The sequence below is a fragment of the Saimiri boliviensis genome, chromosome 5 (assembly GCF_048565385.1).
Source record: "Saimiri boliviensis isolate mSaiBol1 chromosome 5, mSaiBol1.pri, whole genome shotgun sequence".
In the NCBI taxonomy this organism is placed as follows: domain Eukaryota; kingdom Metazoa; phylum Chordata; class Mammalia; order Primates; family Cebidae; genus Saimiri; species Saimiri boliviensis.
This window is the reverse complement of record NC_133453.1, coordinates 86,607,251-86,625,755: the sequence shown is the minus strand read 5'-3', so window position 1 is coordinate 86,625,755 and position 18,505 is coordinate 86,607,251. Positions and strand designations below refer to the sequence as shown.

General features: G+C 42.4%; 1 protein-coding gene across 13 annotated transcripts in view; it reads left to right on the top strand.

Annotated features, from left to right (window-relative positions):
* The window catches only part of FMNL2 (formin like 2), a 320,067-nt gene that overhangs the window by 282,900 nt on the left and 18,662 nt on the right, over positions 1-18,505 (top strand). For 8 of the 13 annotated variants that reach the window (XM_074399687.1, XM_074399677.1, XM_074399681.1 and 5 more), the window contains 10 exons: positions 2,658-2,807; positions 5,250-5,351; positions 7,023-7,335; positions 7,687-7,902; positions 10,686-10,706; positions 13,561-13,685; positions 14,760-14,962; positions 16,517-16,751; positions 17,819-17,887; positions 17,989-18,069. In XM_074399687.1, coding sequence (XP_074255788.1) covers positions 2,658-2,807; positions 5,250-5,351; positions 7,023-7,335; positions 7,687-7,902; positions 10,686-10,706; positions 13,561-13,685; positions 14,760-14,962; positions 16,517-16,751; positions 17,819-17,887; positions 17,989-18,069 — 1,515 coding nt within the window. The remainder of the gene's footprint in view (positions 1-2,657; positions 2,808-5,249; positions 5,352-7,022; positions 7,336-7,686; positions 7,903-10,685; positions 10,707-13,560; positions 13,686-14,759; positions 14,963-16,516; positions 16,752-17,818; positions 17,888-17,988; positions 18,070-18,505) is intronic. The other 5 variants (XM_074399688.1, XM_039469557.2, XM_074399684.1 and 2 more) reach the window with 1 other exon arrangement.

Here is an 18,505-nt window from a genome sequence, read left to right as displayed (position 1 = left end):
TAAAAAATTAGTCGGATGTGGCGGTACATACCTGTGGTCCCAGCTACTTGGGAAGTTGAAGCTGGGGGATCTTTTGAGCCCAGGATTTCAAGGCTGCAACAAGCTGCGATTGTACCACTGCACTCCAGTGTGGGTAGCAAAGTGAGACCCTGTGTCTAAAAAAGGAAAAGAAATGAACTTGAGGACCCAGGCAGTTTTGTTTTCTCTTTCATGTAGGAATAGTCAAGTGATAGAGCAAGAATTGTTGACTTCCATTTCCTTCTTTTTTTTTTTTTTTTTTTTTTTTTTGAGACAGGGTTTCACTTTATCACCCAGACTGGAGTACAGTGGTACAATCTCAACTCACTGCAACCTTTGCTTTCTGGGTTCAAGCGATTCTCATGCCTCAGCTTCCTGAATAGCTGGGATTATAGGCATCATGCCTGGCTAATTTTTGTATTTTTAGTAGAGATGGGGTTTCATCATATTGACCAGGCTAATCTCAAACTCCTGCCTCAAGTGAGGCACCCAACCAGTGATCTCAATTTCAAGGCAGTTTCTAGCTATGAAGAATATAGGAATACTTCCTTTGGGCATCTCCAGTATTCAGTTGCTCATCTTTGTTAGAGATAAACCCAAGGGATTACACAGACTGTACCCTCAGTTTATTGGGAAACGGAATCACAGAGGTCATTACTCTCAACCTGAAGGCCTTGCTTCCTACACGGGCTGGGCTGCCCTTGAATAGACGGATCTAATGTTGTCTATTAGATCCTTGGGGAGAGGCGTAATAGATTGCCACTAAAGTGTTGTTTTCCTATTTATTTAAAGACTCGTTTATCTCACTCGTAGAATATTGTACTGAAAGACTTTCTTACTTTGAGATCAAGGTTTGTCTACCCTTTTTTCTCCTATGCTCTAAAAGTATCAGTATTTGAACAAAAATTGGATGTATCAATTCCTAGTGGTGTTCCGTGTTTGGTTTTGTGGTGTCTGAGCAGAGCGTGTTTATGCTCTAGATTATAATGGCAGGTACTGACTTATCACTGAACATCTGTTACTCATTGTGAATCTCATGAACAGTCCCATTAAGCTGCTTCCCCTTTTGTTCTAGCCTTTGCCCTTATATAGAAACCGTTCTCACTTGTGACTCCTAAATGAAGGCAGAACTCTGTCTTCAGTATAAGCTGTATTGTAGAATTCCAGAGTAAACCTAGGGGAAAATCCATGTTTCTGAAAATTCATGTAGAATGGAATTTCTCTTGAAAATTAAGATTTTTTCAAAACTCTATTTCTTTAACTTCGTGGTGCGTTGACTCTTAATCCCGTTAGAGGTGGATAGAAGAGTAATGTAAACGTATGCTTCATTAGTTTACAAAAACTCAGCCTTAAAGTAGCCATTGATTTGTTCAATAAATGTTTCCTGGCATCTTCCATGTGCCAGGTATTCTAGCCACTCATCTGTTTCCCAGGGAAAGTCATGACTTATGTTACTTGTAGGGAAGATTCATTGATTTATTTGACCTCTAATTTCCAGAGCTAGCTGAGTCCCTGCAGGATGCCTAGTTTGAGAGACAGTGAACTGGGGAAAGCTGTCTGATTTGTTTTGGGGATCCCTGAGCTGTTCATGGTGTATACTGACTTAGGGAGGGATGTATGGAAGTTGGGCTCCAGCAATTTGTGCTAAAAATAATCCCCAAGGCTAAGTATAAACTCTGTCAGTGTCTACCCCACCTCTCACCTAACCTTTTTCCCCTACTGGAGCCACCGTCACTATCCAGGTAAGATACCAAACACTCCAGTCTTTTCCGCTACACAGATAACCCTCAGGTTTTATGTGGCTGTGACTATAACCTGTCAAAGCTGCTTTTAATTTTTCTGTTGTCCCAACTTCACGTATATCAAAATGGTTTGGATTGGAATATAACTACATGGGGCAGTAAGGATTCCAGGAAAAATGTGTGTGCATTTGGGAGAGGGTATTCACCAGAAAGTCATCTGATGATACACCCTAGGCCAGGCGTTCCCAAACTTTTTACACAGGGGGCCAGTTCACTGTCCCTCAGACCGTTGGAGGGCCGCCACATACTGTGCTCCTCTCACTGACCACCAATGAAAGAGGTGCCCCTTCCTGAAGTGCGGTGGGGGCCGGATAAATGGCCTCAGGGGGCCGTATGCGGCCCAAGGGCCGTAGTTTGGGGACGCCTGCCCTAGGCAGTCACTCCATAATTCAGTTAAGTAAGGTGACATGTTAAGCTCTATCTTGGAGAGGGTTGGACTATTTGTCACAAAGAAAACACACAGACTGGCTGGATGCAGTGGCTCATGCCTGTAATCTCCGCACTTTGGGAGGCGGAGGCGGGCAGAACACGAGGTCAGGATATTGAGACCATCCTGGCCAACATGGTAAAACCCCATATCTACTAAAAACACAAAAATTAGCTGGGCCTGGTGGTGTGTGCCTGTAATCCCAGCTACTTGGGAAGCTGAGGGACGAGAATTGCTTCAAGCCAGGAGACAGAAGTTGCAGTGAGCTGAGATCAGGCCACTGCACTCTAGCCTGGCGACAAGGCGAGACACTATCTCAAGACAAACCAAAACCACTCAGACTGTTGGGAAATGATGTCCTGTTTCCACAGATGAGCTAACACCACGTTCTCTCCTATTCTGGTTTTTAGAAGCTGAAACACACCGAGAGTGACAAGCTTCAGGTCCAGATCCAGGCTTACCTGGACAACGTTTTTGATGTAGGAGCTCTGCTGGAAGATGCTGAAACTAAGAATGCGGCCTTGGAGAGGGTGGAAGAACTGGAAGAAAACATCTCTCATGTAACTACATCTCAGAAAAGGAAAAATTGCTTACATTTCAGCTGGATGCAAAGCAGAATTAATGTCAGCTTTTATGGTGGTAAATTAAAGAATTTGGAGTGTAGGAATGGGCCATGCCCTGCGATAGGGAGCTATCGGAACCTGTTCTGGGTTCTTTCCAAAAGGCAGATGTGTTATGTAAAATGAAATAGAACCCATTGCTTTGCTATAGCTCACTTAACTGCTCAGTTTCTGCTGAGGTGCATTTCCTGGCAGTCTTGGTTACAGGCTCAAGTGGAGTGGGGGAATTTGATGATTGGCATTACCTAAAAGATTAGAGGGAAATGAGATACGGGAATTTGGCTTGAGGTGAAGAGGTATCTTCTTATCAGCTACGTCCATACCAGCCCATGGACAGGATTAGCTAGTGTCTTTATGATGCATGTCTGAACATTTCTGTCTTACAGTACTCAAATTCTAAATAGAGTCATTTCAACAGTAGGCATTTTCAAGGACATCAGTGTGCTTTCTCACATATCCTCTTTGAAGAAGAATGTCCAGAGTATCATTGTCAGCTCTTTATTTATTTATTTATTTATTTATTTTTGAGACGGAGTTTCGCTCTCGTTACCCAGGCTGGAGTGCAATGGTGTGACCTCGGCTCACCGCAACCTCCGCCTCCTGGGTTCAGGCAGTTCCCCTGCCTCAGCCTGCTGAGTAGCTGGGATTACAGGCACGCGCCACCATGCCCAGCTAATTTTTTTGTATTTTTAGTAGAGACGGGGTTTCACCATGTTGACCAGGATGGTCTTGATCTGTTGACCAGGATGGTCTTGATCTCTTGACCTCGTGATCCACCCGCCTCGGCCTCCCAGAGTGCTGGGATTACAGGTGTGAGCCACCGCGCCCAGCTGTTGTCAGCTCTTTCACAGGACGGGGTCTCATTTTTTTTTTGAGAGATTTTTCTTGCCATATAGACTGATTTGAATATGACTGTAAAGGCCTTCAGAGGTTATTTGCTCATTCATTAGCCACATATTTCAATATTAAAAGAATTAACAGAAAAATGGTGCTTCTCAAGCATTATGAAGCATTATGAAGACCAAATTCTCTTGGTGAGTCTGATGGGCACTTTCCTTGATTATAAAATGAAATATCTCCTTTTGGAGGAATATTATTTTCTCCTTTGAACAGTTCATTTATTTTTCTCCACATTCTTTTAAAGAGTACTGCATATGCTCAGTTTCCTTCAGCTTTCCCCCATCACTCTGAAAATAGGAGTCTTCCTGGCTGTGGGTAAGCCAAGTTGATGATCCAGAAACCCTCCCTTTAAAAGTGCTGCCGTGACCCAGTTGGCATCGCTTAAAAAGAGAATTTTGCAGGCCCAGTATGTCTTCCCTTAGAAGATTTGTGTTATATTCTGAACCTGATCAGTGTAAATCTCCACTCTTCCTCCTTACTTTGCCTCTCTGGTTTTCTTTTCTTGTAATGAGTTTCAGTGAGATGTTAGAGATCAGAAGTTGCTCAATGTTAAGGCCTTACGTGAACAGCAGCTATTTAACACATGGGTCACCCTGTCTTTCTCCTCAGCCAACAGTGCATGACCATACTTATGTAGTCACTTTTGTAGCAGGCCATCTATTTATTTAAATGGACTCCCCTAAATAACTTTTTTATTATTTTTTTTTATTTATTTTTTTGAGACAGAGTCTCACTCTGTCACCCAGGCTGCAGTGCGGTGGTGCAGTCTTGGCTCACTGCAACCTCTGCCTCCTGGGTTCAAGCAATTCTCCTGCCTCAGCCTCCTTGGTAGCTGGGATTACAGGTGTACGCCATCACGCCCCGCTAATTTTTGTAGTTTTTGGTAGAGACAGGGGTTCACCATGTTGGCCAGGCTGATCTCGAACTCCTGACCTCAGGTGATCCACCCACCTGGGTCTTCCAAATTGCTGGGATTGTAGGCATGAGCCACTGTGCCCAATCAGTGTTTATTATTTGCATAGTTTGGATTGAACCAAGCAGTGCAGTAGTTGTTTTCCAGCTGGCTACCTAGAATGAAAGATTCAAGCTTAATATGTTACCAGCTTTCAGAAGCTTTAGCCTGGTGGCCCTTTCCTGGCACGGAGGTGGGGGATGGAGGTGAACTTATCCCTTCTCTTTCTACTTACTGTCTCTACCCTTGCTCGCCCCTGCAGAAATGGAGGGAGGCACACTATGTATGTTAAACACTCAGGAGCTAACATGTGGGTCTTATTAAGAATCCTGTATAAGTTATTATTTCCTGGTAGAAACAAATATGTATTCAGAACAATATTATAAATATTACCATTTCCAGAAAGCAACTTGTGGAACACATGCAGGGACCTGGCCCCTAATGACCCTGGAGCTGCACTTTCTGAGAACTGAGGGCCTGACCAGGATGATCCTGTATTGTGACACAGCTTGCTTTTCAAAATTTTCCAGTTATCTGAAAAACTGCAAGACACAGAGAATGAAGCCATGTCCAAGATTGTGGAACTGGAAAAGCAACTCATGCAGAGGAACAAGGAGCTGGATGTTGTTCGGGTAAGTGTGATGATGATAGCCACCCAGATGGGCACTGTAGGGAATGCACTCGCTCCAGCTTCATCCAGTCGAATGCTGAGTTCATTCATTTCAGAGGAATGCATTGATGCAGCATATTTATTGGAAATGTTTCAGAGGTGATGCTCAGATGAAAAGTACACACAGTCGGCATATGTATACACATGTGTGTGCAATCAGATACTGGGGGTTCAGTGTTTCCTTATCACAGATTTTGGGAGCAGCAATGTTTTCCCATCTGGAGAAGGCTGAGTTAATTCTGTGGAACACCCATTTGGTTGGAAATAAAAACACAGCATGGATTTAATTCATGCCGCTTATTTATTTTTATTAGGACTTGGGCTTCTTTGTATTTCTTTGCTTTGCTTTCACTCAAAACCAGATTTGGTGGTTGCTGTGGAAACAGTGAACTACAACATAGGCTAGGCTTAATGGCATTCACCAAAAAGAAAAAGGCGGGGGGTGCAAAGCAAAACCAATCCACTTTATTATCAGCTACTCCCAGCTATTTTATGTGCCTTAGGATTGTTTACCTTACGTGCCAGGTATTTATGGAGTGCCATCTTGGTACTCCAAGTACTCCGTGCTGTACTTGGAATTTTGCTGAACGTAAGAACACCAAAATGCCTGGAGGGCTTTAAGGCAAGTGGCTTGCCTTTACACCGCTGCTGATGCAATGGCACCTTTTATGTGATGGTTATCGTGTCTGTGTGTGTTGCCTGATATCCTGACATGTCCTACAGTTCAGTCTAGGAGATTTGTTTTCTGGCACACTTTCGAGACACAGTTGTAGCATATGGACTCAATTCAACTTCAGACTCTTAGATTATTAATAATAGACAGGGTGTGAAGAATGTTTCCCTGCTTGCTGGAGGTTTGTGGTGAGAGATCGTTTGTACAAGGCCCAGCAAGGAAGTTCAGTTCCATAAAACCCTTTCACTAGAACCTCTATGGGCCCCTCTTACAAAAGGAACCAGGACAGCCTTTGAATTAAAAATTGTAACTTCTTTGTTTTCTGGTAAAAACCTAGACAGAAGTAAGTAATTAGTGAAGGGAAGCTTTGGCCTGTTTTGTTAACCGCATTACCGAAGGGAAAATGTTGCAACAATCGCTATCCTGAGCTCGGTCAAGGGGGCATTGTGAGGGCCAGAGAAAGCCATTCAGGAATGGTCAGCCCCTGGTTACTCATGAGTAGATTATTCCATGCTTTGCAGATTTTTAATCCCAGTCTGATTTGTGTCCAAGTCTGATTTAGGGCCCTTTTGTCTCTTGTTAGCTGATATGCGGATCTAAGAGTTACAAATGAATGTTAAAGGAAAGGAAAACATGCACCACCAGAGCACCCTTAGGAGAGTCCAGAGTCAGCATTCAGGGACATTTCTGCTCTGTTTCTTTCCACCTGCAGGGAAAATTGAGTTAGCTGCATTTATTAAACGGAAAGAACTTCATTACCAACAACAATAGCTAGAATATATTACAGGCATTACTAGCATACAACTAACAATTAATGAGACTTTATAGGTTCTTGCTGAATTCCATAGAATTCCCATTTATGAGTATCTTTTTTCCTCTTTATCCTCAGTTTGCCAGTCTAATGGTAATAAGTATGAATGTTATGTGAAGATAAACTCTTGACTTTGGACTTTATTGCAGGAAATCTACAAAGATGCCAATACCCAAGTTCACACATTAAGAAAAATTGTCAAAGAAAAAGAAGAAGCAATTCAAAGACAGTCTACCCTGGAAAAAAAGATTCATGAACTGGAGAAACAAGGGACCATTAAAATTCAGAAGAAAGGGGATGGGGATATCGCCATACTGCCAGTTGTGGCTTCTGGCGCATTGTCCACGGGGTCAGAAGTGGTAGCAGGTAACTCTGTGGGACCCACAACGGGGGCCACTTCCTCGGGACCCCTGCCCCCTCCTCCACCACCACTGCCTCCCTCTTCAGACACACCTGAAACAGGTAAGAAACCTTGGCAGGAGGACTAAGGTGGTATCAGAATGTTTGTGTTTCTTCTTTTGCCAATTGTCCACTTCTGCCCTTTGTCCATTTTTGTTGGCATGTTCTTTTAGAATTGATTTTCTCAAGTAGTTCTTAACTGTTTACATTTTGAGACTAAAATGATAAATACTCATTTCACATATGTTGAAAGATTCTTCCCATTTGTCAATGAGGACATTTTATGGTTTTTGAAAACAGTCCTTTGTCCTATTAAGTGTGTTGTTTTCAGATGACTTTATATGCACATGGCTTAATTGCAGGAAAGTCATTCTCCTATTTTCAACGTCCATCTGTTTCTTTTTTCTTTGCTAGTGCAAAATGGTCCAGTAACACCACCTATGCCACCACCGCCGCCGCCACCCCCTCCTCCCCCTCCTCCTCCCCCACCCCCCCCTCCTCCTCCTCCTCCTCTCCCAGGCCCTATAGCTGAGACTGTACCAGCTCCTCCCTTGGCACCTCCCCTTCCCTCTGCACCCCCACTACCCGGAACATCTTCACCCACAGTGGTTTTCAACTCAGGATTAGCAGGTAAGAGCACGGAATTCAAACCCAGGTACTCATATCAGAAATGCCGTCTTAGAGAGTTGAAGCTGTTCTTTCAAAGTCCAGGTCTCTTGCAATGACATGTATCTCTTCCTAGCATAAGAAATTCCGGCTGATGTAGCCAGCAGAGGGGAGGTCATCATGCATGGGAGGCATTTTGCTCTGAGTAGTCTTTTTCACGACCACACCCCCAAAATTTTCGCTGATCCCATCTAGAGAATCGAAGAGAAACAAACTACCTGCTTGAGGGTCAGTACATTTTTGTGGGTCCAGCAGATACTTTCTGGACACATCTAGCAGACAAAGCTCAATATTAGGTACAGACATTGAGTGCTTCTGACTCTTTTTTTTTTTTTAAAGGTATTTATGATGTCATCTATAAAAGAAAAACATGCTTTTATGTATAATTGCCTGATGTAGGCTTCCAGGCATGTCTTCTGAGCATTTGAGAACATCAGAATGTGCTAGAGTGGATTTAAACTTCCAGGAGGAAGTGCTGCCAACAGCCATATTATCATGCCTTAAAATGCTTCCAAATAATTCATGTCCTCTTGCTAACCAGGAAATAGAAAACAGTATCCTCACCTCACCAGAAATAAAATGGGAGGTAGGGGTCAGAGCAAGAGGAGGAGAGTCACTCTGATGCCTTGACATCTAAGTTCTAAGCTGTGACTCACGGAAGCAAAGATGACATTGCAAGCCGTTTTCCCAGTCCTGAAGTGTTTCCCTGGCATTTGGAATTGCTCTAGGCTTTGCCATCCCTATGACGTGGTAATTCTGCCTCCTCACTTAGTTGAGCCTGTTCATGAGGTCTTTTATTTCCAGTAAAGAACTACCACTCTCATAGCCTCTATTTTCAAGGCTGTGATAGTTTTCAGAGCCTTTTGCCCAAAGTCTAAAAGACAGTCTTAGCTGTAAAGATTTCCCGATCTCCATCCCTTCCAGGCTCCCATCTGCGGCTCTGCCAGCTGGTAAGCGGGGCTCACTCATTCCAGTGACTGGAGCCCTTTTGGATGCCCCAGTCACCTGGAGTAAATTCATTCACATCAAATCTATGGTTTTACTTCCACCCCGACTTCTACATAAAACTGTCAGGGAAACGACCAAGATTCCAGTTGATAGTAAGGTTCACAGTAAGTCGGTGACTGATTTCTATCCTTCAAGATCTTCCCCGTCTACCACTTTCTTCTAGAACTTTTATTACTTCTGAAGGAGAAAAGTTGGAGGAGAGTCATCGTGGAACTCATGGACTGTGGCATGTAAACAAACAGACAAACAAGAAACCTCATACTAAGCCCCAGGAATGCGTTCCATCACCAGGCTGTTGTCAGTGACTGGGTGTGGAAAGCTCTAATTGTCCCCTGCACCTGGCCACCCTGATTAGGCACTCTCGGTAGCCCCCGAGGAGCACTTGCTGTGAGACGTGTCTGCCATGGTCTCTCACTTGGGGCTGCTTCCTTTGTCTCTGACAAACACTAATGTGTGATTTCTCACCCTCTTCCATGCACCTGAGCACTAACATAGAACTCAGAACTGCCTTCCGAGTGAGAGCCCAGAGGTTGTGATGTGTCTAAAGCTTCCTTCCGAGGGGCCATGTCCTGTGTTACTGACGTATTTATTTTTTTTTTGCTTGGGCTCTTCCCACTACTTGATTTTAAAAATATGTTGGCTCTGTCAATTGCCTCAGTCTTTTAAGGTGTAGATCGCTGTGCTTGGCTGATAACCAGCTGCTTTTAGGGTTTGTACAGTTGGAAGTGGTCCCTGTTGTGGCTTATGCAATTTAGAGCACTATAGGTAGAAATGGAGAAACTCTTTATTTCCGTAAGTGTCCACTAAATGGGATACTAAGAGGGATGTCTTGGAAGCATTACAAGAGCCTTATGAGTCTTTGATAGCCTGAGATCAGGCAATTTCTGCAAGGCCTTTAATGCCTCTTTAATACTCATCCTTATTTAGACTGTTAATACTTAGTGATTGAAGCCCTTTTGGTGAGATGTTTTGCTAGTGTGCTCAGTAATTCTCTCTCTCACTCTGGAACCAAGAGGCCAGACAGAATCAGGATGTCCCAGTACAACCAAGAGACAGAGCTGAGCTAATATTCTCAGGCCTCCTGTAAAGTCAGAAACCTGTGACATCACTTGGCAACGGGGGGTGGGGTGGGGTGGGGCCTTAGCTCTTCAATGGGCAGGCGTGTTCTTGGTGGTCAAGACAGAAGGCCAAGAGGAGGGCCCCATAGTTTATCTAGTTGAGAGTTTTCTTTGTATTTTATAGAGGAAATATTAGTAGTGTGAAATATGCATTTGAAAAATAAGGCTTACTTCCTCAAGTCTGTGGTAGAACAATCTGGCTCCCTTTCCCTGGGTAGGTCACCTGAGACAGACTGCTGAGCAGGTGGAACCTTTGCTGTCTCTTTGGGAGGATGTGCTTGGATCTTCACAATGTGAATTTGGACTTCGGTTGATTGTTTTTCATGTAAAAATTATTCCGATCCTGTGGAATGCCTAGCACAGTTCAGTATTGCTGTTTGGTGTCACTACGGTGAAATAATTTTTTTTCTTCCCTCTTCTAAAGAGGATAATTTTTAAAACAAAATAGTTGAGTCTTGGAGACAGGCCTGAATGGAAATGAATCTTTGGCTCTGTGCTGCCTTGTGAAACGTGTCCCAGAAGCATGAGATTCTATGCTGAGTGCGTGAACTGCTGAGCCACTTGACTCTAACCATATCTAATTTTTTTGTATTTTCTCTGTTCTTTCTGCTTCCACAAAAGATGGGCCAATCAAGCTTTTCTGTAGGTTGCTCCTCACTGCGTGCGTTGAGTATCTGCCATGTGTTCCTGTCGGTCACACTGTGCCTTGACATCTTTCCACTCCATTTTGCTTTGATCCATTGCATTTTGACTTTGTGTCTGCGGGAATTCTTGGTGGTGGCTGATGATTATTCCAGGTTTGCCCACACATTCTAGTTGAACCTACACAAGAGATTATCGTCCTTGAAGCAGACAGCCTGGATTCCCATACTCTCTTCCATTCCCTCTGAGAAAAAGGTTGTTTTTTTTTTTTTTTGCTTTTAATTTTTAGAGTTGCATCTGAGGCTTCAACTCTAAAAGGATTTATTTTAGATCTCCTCTAGGGAAAAAAGAACAAAAAAAAAAAGGTGCCAGGTGCCCCTTTTCCATTCCCTCCCTCCCTTCCTCCCTCCCTCATGCTGGTCTCTAGCACTCTCCAGGGAGCACTCACCCACCTTTAGCCTCAACCATGGGGACGCAGTGTGTCCTGTGGCCACCTTTGTGCCCTCCTCCTCTTCCCCAGTCCCACCCTGGTTAAAGTCAGAAAAACCTTTTCAAGGAGGAGAACTTTCTTGCCTGTATTCTGATCTCAGGCTTATTCCTGACCTTGCTAAATAGTTAGAAGGCTGGCTTCAAATGGCATAACTTCTAGCGAGCGTCATGAGCCTGCCATGTCTATGCAAAGGAAGGCAGGAAGCCGTGGGCATCAATCTGTCACTTCAGGTTATGAAAAGACTCCTTGGCAGCCCCTCCCCTGTTCCCCTGGCCCCCAACATCACCGAAGTGCCAGAGACAATGCTACAGCAAGTGCTAGAGGAAGGTCTGTTCCTTTGTCCCATTGAGAACGTTCGTTTTCCTGGGTAGTGAAGACGAAATGCTCTATGGCGAGGAATCTGATACGTGGGGTAGTGGGGACAAAGGTGTCATGTTTGGTGGTGGAGAGGCCTGGTTTGGCTAAAGCTGTGTCTGTGTTTCTGCATGCTTTTGTGTGGATTTATCAGATGACATTCCTGCTGTTTAAATGGCCTTTGTAACTCTGGAGGAATGAGAGGTACCGTCTGTCTCAGTTACCGCCAACTGAGGCAGGCCAGCAGCAGCTACAAGCTTAGTCAAGTGTTGCTTTTATATTGTTCTGCACTGAAGCACTGAAGTTCTCCTCCCTCTCTTGCTAATAATGACAAATAGTGAAGCTCCCAAGTAGTGTGGTGGCCTACCCAGGACAGACTGCTGAAGGTAAATGTATGCGGCTAAATGGTTTGGGAAGACTTCTTTATGATACGTAATGGTCAAATATAATTTTAAATAGATTACCTATATATTATATTATATTTTATATATATATATATATAAAACCTATATATATTTTAGCTTATTCCCTCACAGTGAGAGGAGTTGACACTCCCCTTGGTCCTCAAAGATAGGTCCCATTCTCTCTATTAAGAGGTTTTCAGTATTTTTAGTGAATGTATTGATACCTCCTAGTCAAACATAGCTGACTCCTGGGAAGAACTTGTTTTTCAAAAAGAAGGGGAAGGGACTGTGGCCATTTCTGAGGAGCAATACAATTTCTAGATTTTTTTCTTTTTGAGATGGAATTTCGTTCTTGTGGGCTGGGGTGCAATGGTGTGATCTCAGCTCACTACAACCTCCAACTCCCAGGTTCAAGCGATTCTCCTGTATCAGCCTCCCAAGTAGCTGGGACTACAGGTGCACACCACCACACCCAGCTGATGTTTGTATTTTTAGTAGAGATGGTGTTTCACTATGTTGGCCAGGCTGGTCTCGAATTCCTGACCTCAGGTCATCTACCCACCTCTGCCCCACAAAGTGTTAGGATTACAGTCATGAGCCACTGTGCCCTGTGATTTCTTTTTCTTTTATTTTCTTTATCTATTTATTTATTTTTAAAACAGAGTCTTGCTCTGTATGTACCTTTTCTGTTGTTCTGTTGTCTTACACATTATCTCAGTCTGGACATGATGGCTCATGCCTGTAAGCCCAGCACTCTGGGAGGCTGAGTGAGGAAGATTGATTGAGTCCAGGAGTTCGAGACTAGCTGGGCACCATGTAAAACTCTGTCTCTACAAAAAAAATAATAAAAATTAGCCAGGCGTGGTGGCCACACTTGTGATTCCAGCTACTTGGAGGCTGAGGTGAGAGGCTTGCCTGAGCCTGGGAGGTTAAGGCTGCAGTGAGCCATGACTGTGCCACTGCACTCCACCCTGGGTGACTGAGCAAGACCCCAAAAGCTCATTTTGGCCATTCATGGCCCTCAGTCTATTTGAAATAACTCAGCAGCCAATATATCTTCATTATCAAAATCGCCCACAGGAAGGTCTTGCCCTGGTGGAAAGTCAGCGTTCATGGCTTATACTCCTGGTAGTCTAGGCAGCCACTGTCTGCAGACCGATCATGTTCTAAGGTTTGTTTGTAAATATGTGATCTACAACCAAGAATTTAGGATGTCAAAAAATGACAAGTTTTTGCCCTCTCTCCTATTTAATGAGTAAGAGTCTTTTCTCTCCAACACTTTTTATTTGTCCCAACCATCGTCCTAATATTGTAACTGTAATGCAGCAAATTAGTTGCCAGAATTAAAAGAAAAAAAAAATCAACCCTTGGCCCTTCGACAGCTTTTAATACAATGTTGTATCAGTGAATGACCTCAAATCATGACCTGAAATGGCCCTGGCCAAGGCCATGCGTGTTGTTTCCCAGCTTTGAAAACCTACTTGCACACCTCTTGCCAACCTTCCTCCAGTGTTAAAGTGTCATCTGCAGGGACTGTTGTCTGATTGTTCCTGAGGATTGTAGGCTTTTGGCAGGATCTTAATTCCATTCTGTTTGACATCTTTAGCTGTGAAAATTAAGAAGCCAATCAAGACGAAGTTCAGAATGCCGGTGTTTAACTGGGTTGCTTTGAAGCCCAATCAGATCAATGGGACAGTCTTCAATGAAATTGATGATGAGCGAATTCTGGAGGTATTTTTCTCGGTTAGAAACTAGTGATACACTCTGTGCAGCAGAGCCAACATGGCTGTTCTGTTAGCCTGGAAGTGTCACAGATCAAGTACTAGTGTTTTAAGTGTCTTGATACAGGCCAGGCGCAGTGGCTCATACCTGTAATCCCAGCACTTTGGGAGGCCGAGGCAGGTGGATTACCTGAAGTCAGGAGTTCGAGACCAGTCTGACCAATATGGTGAAACCCATCTCAAAAAAAAGTCTCTTGATACAATGAAGAAACAGATATGTAATATCAGAGAATAACATTGGATGCTATTTTGTAAGGTGGTTCTAAAACTGTGTTTAAAGAGTTATGTTAAAATGGAATAAATGCTTTTGAGCATCTTCAGCGTATGCCACAGAATATGGATCTGACATAATAATTCCTTCCCTTAATTGAGAGAAGTACGTAAAAACTTTTGGACTGTAAGTGAGTAAGAACTCAGTTATCACACTGACTGCCTTATTTGATGGATAATTTTAATCTGTGGCAGCTGTCTATACAAGTTAATTATTGAAAAGCAATTCAATTGGTGAGTTAGAATCGGTAGTAGTCTACTTTTATGTTCACTTATTATTATTTTTTGAGATGGAGTCTTGCTCTATCACCCAGCCTGGAGTTCAGTGGTGCGAGCGTGGCTCACTACAACCTCTGCCTCCCAGGTTCAAGCAATTATCCTGCCTTAGCCTCCCAAGTAGCTGGGATTACAGGCACACACTACCATGCCAGGCTATTCTTTGTGTTTTTAGTAGGGACCGGGTTTCACCATGTTAACCAGGCTGGTCTCAAACTCCTGACCTTAAGTGATTCACCTACCTCAGCCTCCCAAAGTGATGGGATTACAGGCATGAGCCACCACACCTGGCCTGTGTTCACTTCTGTGTGTGTGCTATAAGTTGTACCCAAAAAACAAAAATAAAACAAAAACAAGCCATGGCCAAAGACAACTTAATAGAAAAAGTAAGGTCTTTGCTTCAGAAACTAACTGGTGGCTTTCAGACTTAATTTTTAAATATAATCCAATTTTCCATGGTCATTCCTCTCTATCTTAGGATTTAAATGTGGATGAATTTGAGGAAATATTCAAGACAAAAGCCCAAGGTCCTGCCATTGATCTTTCTTCAAGCAAACAGAAGATAGCACAGAAGGGAACAAGCAAAGTGACATTACTAGAAGCAAACAGGGCCAAAAATCTGGCCATAACTTTAAGGAAAGCTGGAAAGACTGCCGAGGAGATATGTAAAGCTATTCATGTGTAAGTTCAGGGCATTCCGGAAAATTACATTCTAGTAAGTTTATGATAAAATGAAAATGTGAAAGTTATGAATTAGGAGATGACAGAAGTATTTCAATAGTGAGGCAAGACCCAAGATAAAAGCTGGAGCAATTTTTGATATCCACACTTCAGAGACCTCCTGAACTCTTTGTGTGCTACTTCAAAGTTGAATACGATGCCAGCATGAAAGAGGTGGAGCAGAAATCACCCTGGGGAGTGTTGCATTAGAATGAGTAACTAATTGTTTTAGAAGAATAACATCTGGATTGTGACATCATTTATTATCTTGGTCTGCTCTCCAATGCAGGCCTCCAGCAATGCTTACATAAAAGGAAAGTTGAGCTGAGTGTGGCAGATGTTTAGAAAAGGTAGAAAATGTCCGTTTCCTCCAGAGTATCTGGATTTTGTCCGTATTTGTTGAATACAAATTTGATGGCATTTGTGGAATGAAACAGTTCATTGCCGGATGCAAATATGATACAGATGCATATTTTAATTCACAACAACAGGAATGTGAATTGTTTTGCTTTTAGTACTTCCAGAACATTTTAAACAAAGTTGATTGTTTTATTCTTGAACTGCGTAGAAGGCATTGATTTTACTTCTCTTTTAGAAGAATCCTTCTGTTCTTCTTGTGGCCATGGTGACTTTCAAATGTGATGAAGACATTATTCATGTTTTAGGAACCATTTCTTTGTAAATTGGTATCTTGTAAAGTTTACTTAGAGACTTAGAGGTGTAAATGCCCTTGAGAAATGCTTTGTTCCAATTTTGTGTCCTCAGCCAGGGTCATGGTCTAGTAGTCCAGTGCCTCCTACAGTCTCTTCCTATTTCTGACTCTGAAACCTGACATGCAGCCTGGTTTTCATCTGTATAGATCTTGTTTGTCTTGTCATCATGATTAAATGTAATTCTATTTAGCTGAACAAAGATTGTCCAGAGAATAATAGAGAATAGAGATCGTAACAAATACTTCATTTGTTCAAATTAAGCATATATTCAAAAAGAACGTCAAGGAATGTATGCACTTAACCTAAAACATTCAGATAATACAGGCATTTGGATGCGTTTTTTTCCGAAGAAGCAGAAAAATTACCAGACTATTGGTTTAATTGGAATATTTTACATAACTCACCAGATACTCTGTAACGATGTCTACAGTGTTAATGTCCTTAATTAGCAGTACTTCACAGTGCCTTTAAACTATGTCCTTGAACCACTAAACCATCAGATGCTTTAGCCTTTGTTCTCCCTCTTCCTGTTTTTGTTTACTCCTGATTCCGGAGGCCTAGAGCTATGCCAGTACCCTAAAAACTGAGGATGGCAACTGTGATAAGGTCCAGGTTTTCAGGAAGAACCAATTAAGTTACCTGAGGCATAGTCAAGAGCCAGCACTGGGTGGGACTTCACAGGAAAGCGGGAGAAATCTTACACTCGTTCACTTGGTATTTGATGAGCTGTACCAGATGGATGAACCTGAGAAGTGGGTAGGAGGATTTTCTCTAACGCTGTTCTCTCTACTTCCGTCTTTAGATTTGACTTGAAGACACTGCCTGTAGACTTTGTGGAATGCTTGATGAGGTTCTTGCCAACTGAGAATGAAGTCAAAGTGCTTCGGCTCTATGAGCGGGAAAGGAAGCCTTTGGAAAACTTGTCAGATGAAGATCGGTTCATGATGCAGTTTAGTAAAATCGAGAGGCTCATGCAGAAGATGACCATCATGGCCTTCATTGGGAACTTTGCTGAAAGCATTCAGATGCTGACTCCTGTGAGTGGACTGACTTTGGCAGGAGAGTGGGACCAAAGAAATATGGAATCGTTACTTTTTAAAGTCTCTTCCAGAATTGCACTCATGTGATGGTTCTAAAGACTCCTTCCCAGAACTTTCTAAGTTGCATTTTTATTTCAGCCATCTTTTCCACATTACGTATGCAAAGTAAATTTGAAAAATGGTGAATTTCTGTATTCCATATTGCTGTTCTCCCGAAAGAATGCTATTTATTGTGTCTACAGAGGTTCTCTAGATTTCAAAAGTACAGAGGACAAGGAAAACCATTTTCTCAAACTTGGTTTCCCTCTGAAGATACTAGTCCTCTGGCCAGGTTGGCAAGACTGAAAACATGACTTTCATTTCTAAAAATTATGCCCTATCTTTAGTGAGCAGATTTACAAGCTTTTGCTGTAAAACTTTAAATTTACCATAAGCATTTTCTTTCTTGGAAGTTTGTTACAGTAAACTGTGGTGAAATAGAGATAACAGCCAGCCATCCTCATTCCCTTGTGTTAATCTGGTGGAGTTTATGAATATCATAAACTTCAGTTCTCTTCCAATTCTGTTTCTAAATAAATTTGTTGGTTTCTGATTATTGTAGTATGTATCTGTTGAAAACATGTTCTGAGAACTTCTGGAGGGTGTTATATTCCCCTCCCCCTTTTTTCATTTTTAATCCTCCTCATTGGTTTAAAAATATTAATTGTATGACATGATTAGAGATGGTGGACAGGAAATTGAGTTCTACCAGAAGAAGCTGTGGACTCTTAACCCTGAATCTTAATGGTTATAGATTGGTTACAGATTTTGTGATAAGCAAGGTTCCTATGTTACTTATTGTGAACAGTTTCAGTAAAGACCTTGCATGTAACAATATGATTACCCATGACCAAGCAGACAATGAAATTTGTTATGCTTAGGAAAAGTAGACTCCCATCATGAAGTCTTTAGGCTCTGAATGCCGGCCTGCTGCCTGCTTTCTTCTGTGTTAATATTCAGTTGCGAATTAGTTTCCCATTTTTAACATGTCTTTTTTTCTTTTCCTTTCGTTGACTGGAATCTAGCAACTACATGCGATCATAGCAGCATCTGTCTCTATAAAGTCGTCCCAAAAACTCAAGAAAATTCTGGAGGCAAGTGCAGTTTTTCTTGTGTATAGGTGTGAAGGGCCACTTGAGCTGTTCAGTTCCTGGAGTGCTGTGCTGATGGGCTTGTTTTCACCTTCTGTTTGCAGATCATCTTAGCCCTTGGAAACTACATGAATAGCAGTAAAAGAGGAGCAGTTTATGGATTCAAACTTCAGAGTTTAGATCTGGTGAGTGGACTAAAAGAAATCTGAGAGTTATGTGAAGGACAGATGGCTGGCAGAAAAGTTAGGGTGATGGGGGGTGTTTTGATGAATATTTTCTGCCATGGGAAGAGGAACTGGTACAAATTTTCTGGAATACCATTGACAGAGAGCACGTAGAACCTATAATTACTCATATTCTTTGACTCAGTATTTTCCATTTCTAGGCATCTTTTCTCAAGTGTCTGAATTTTGAATGCTGTATTTTATTTATAATTGCAAATTAATAACAATCTACAGGTCTAACTGTGGGAAATAATTAAATGCGCTTTAACACTAGTTAATATAGTGAACTATTCTTCCACTGTTAACACGCTGATGAAGAGTGTTCCGAGAAAGGATGATTTTTTGTTTAGAAAAGAAAGCAGGGTATGCATTGCAGGTACAGTTGAATTTCAGCTAA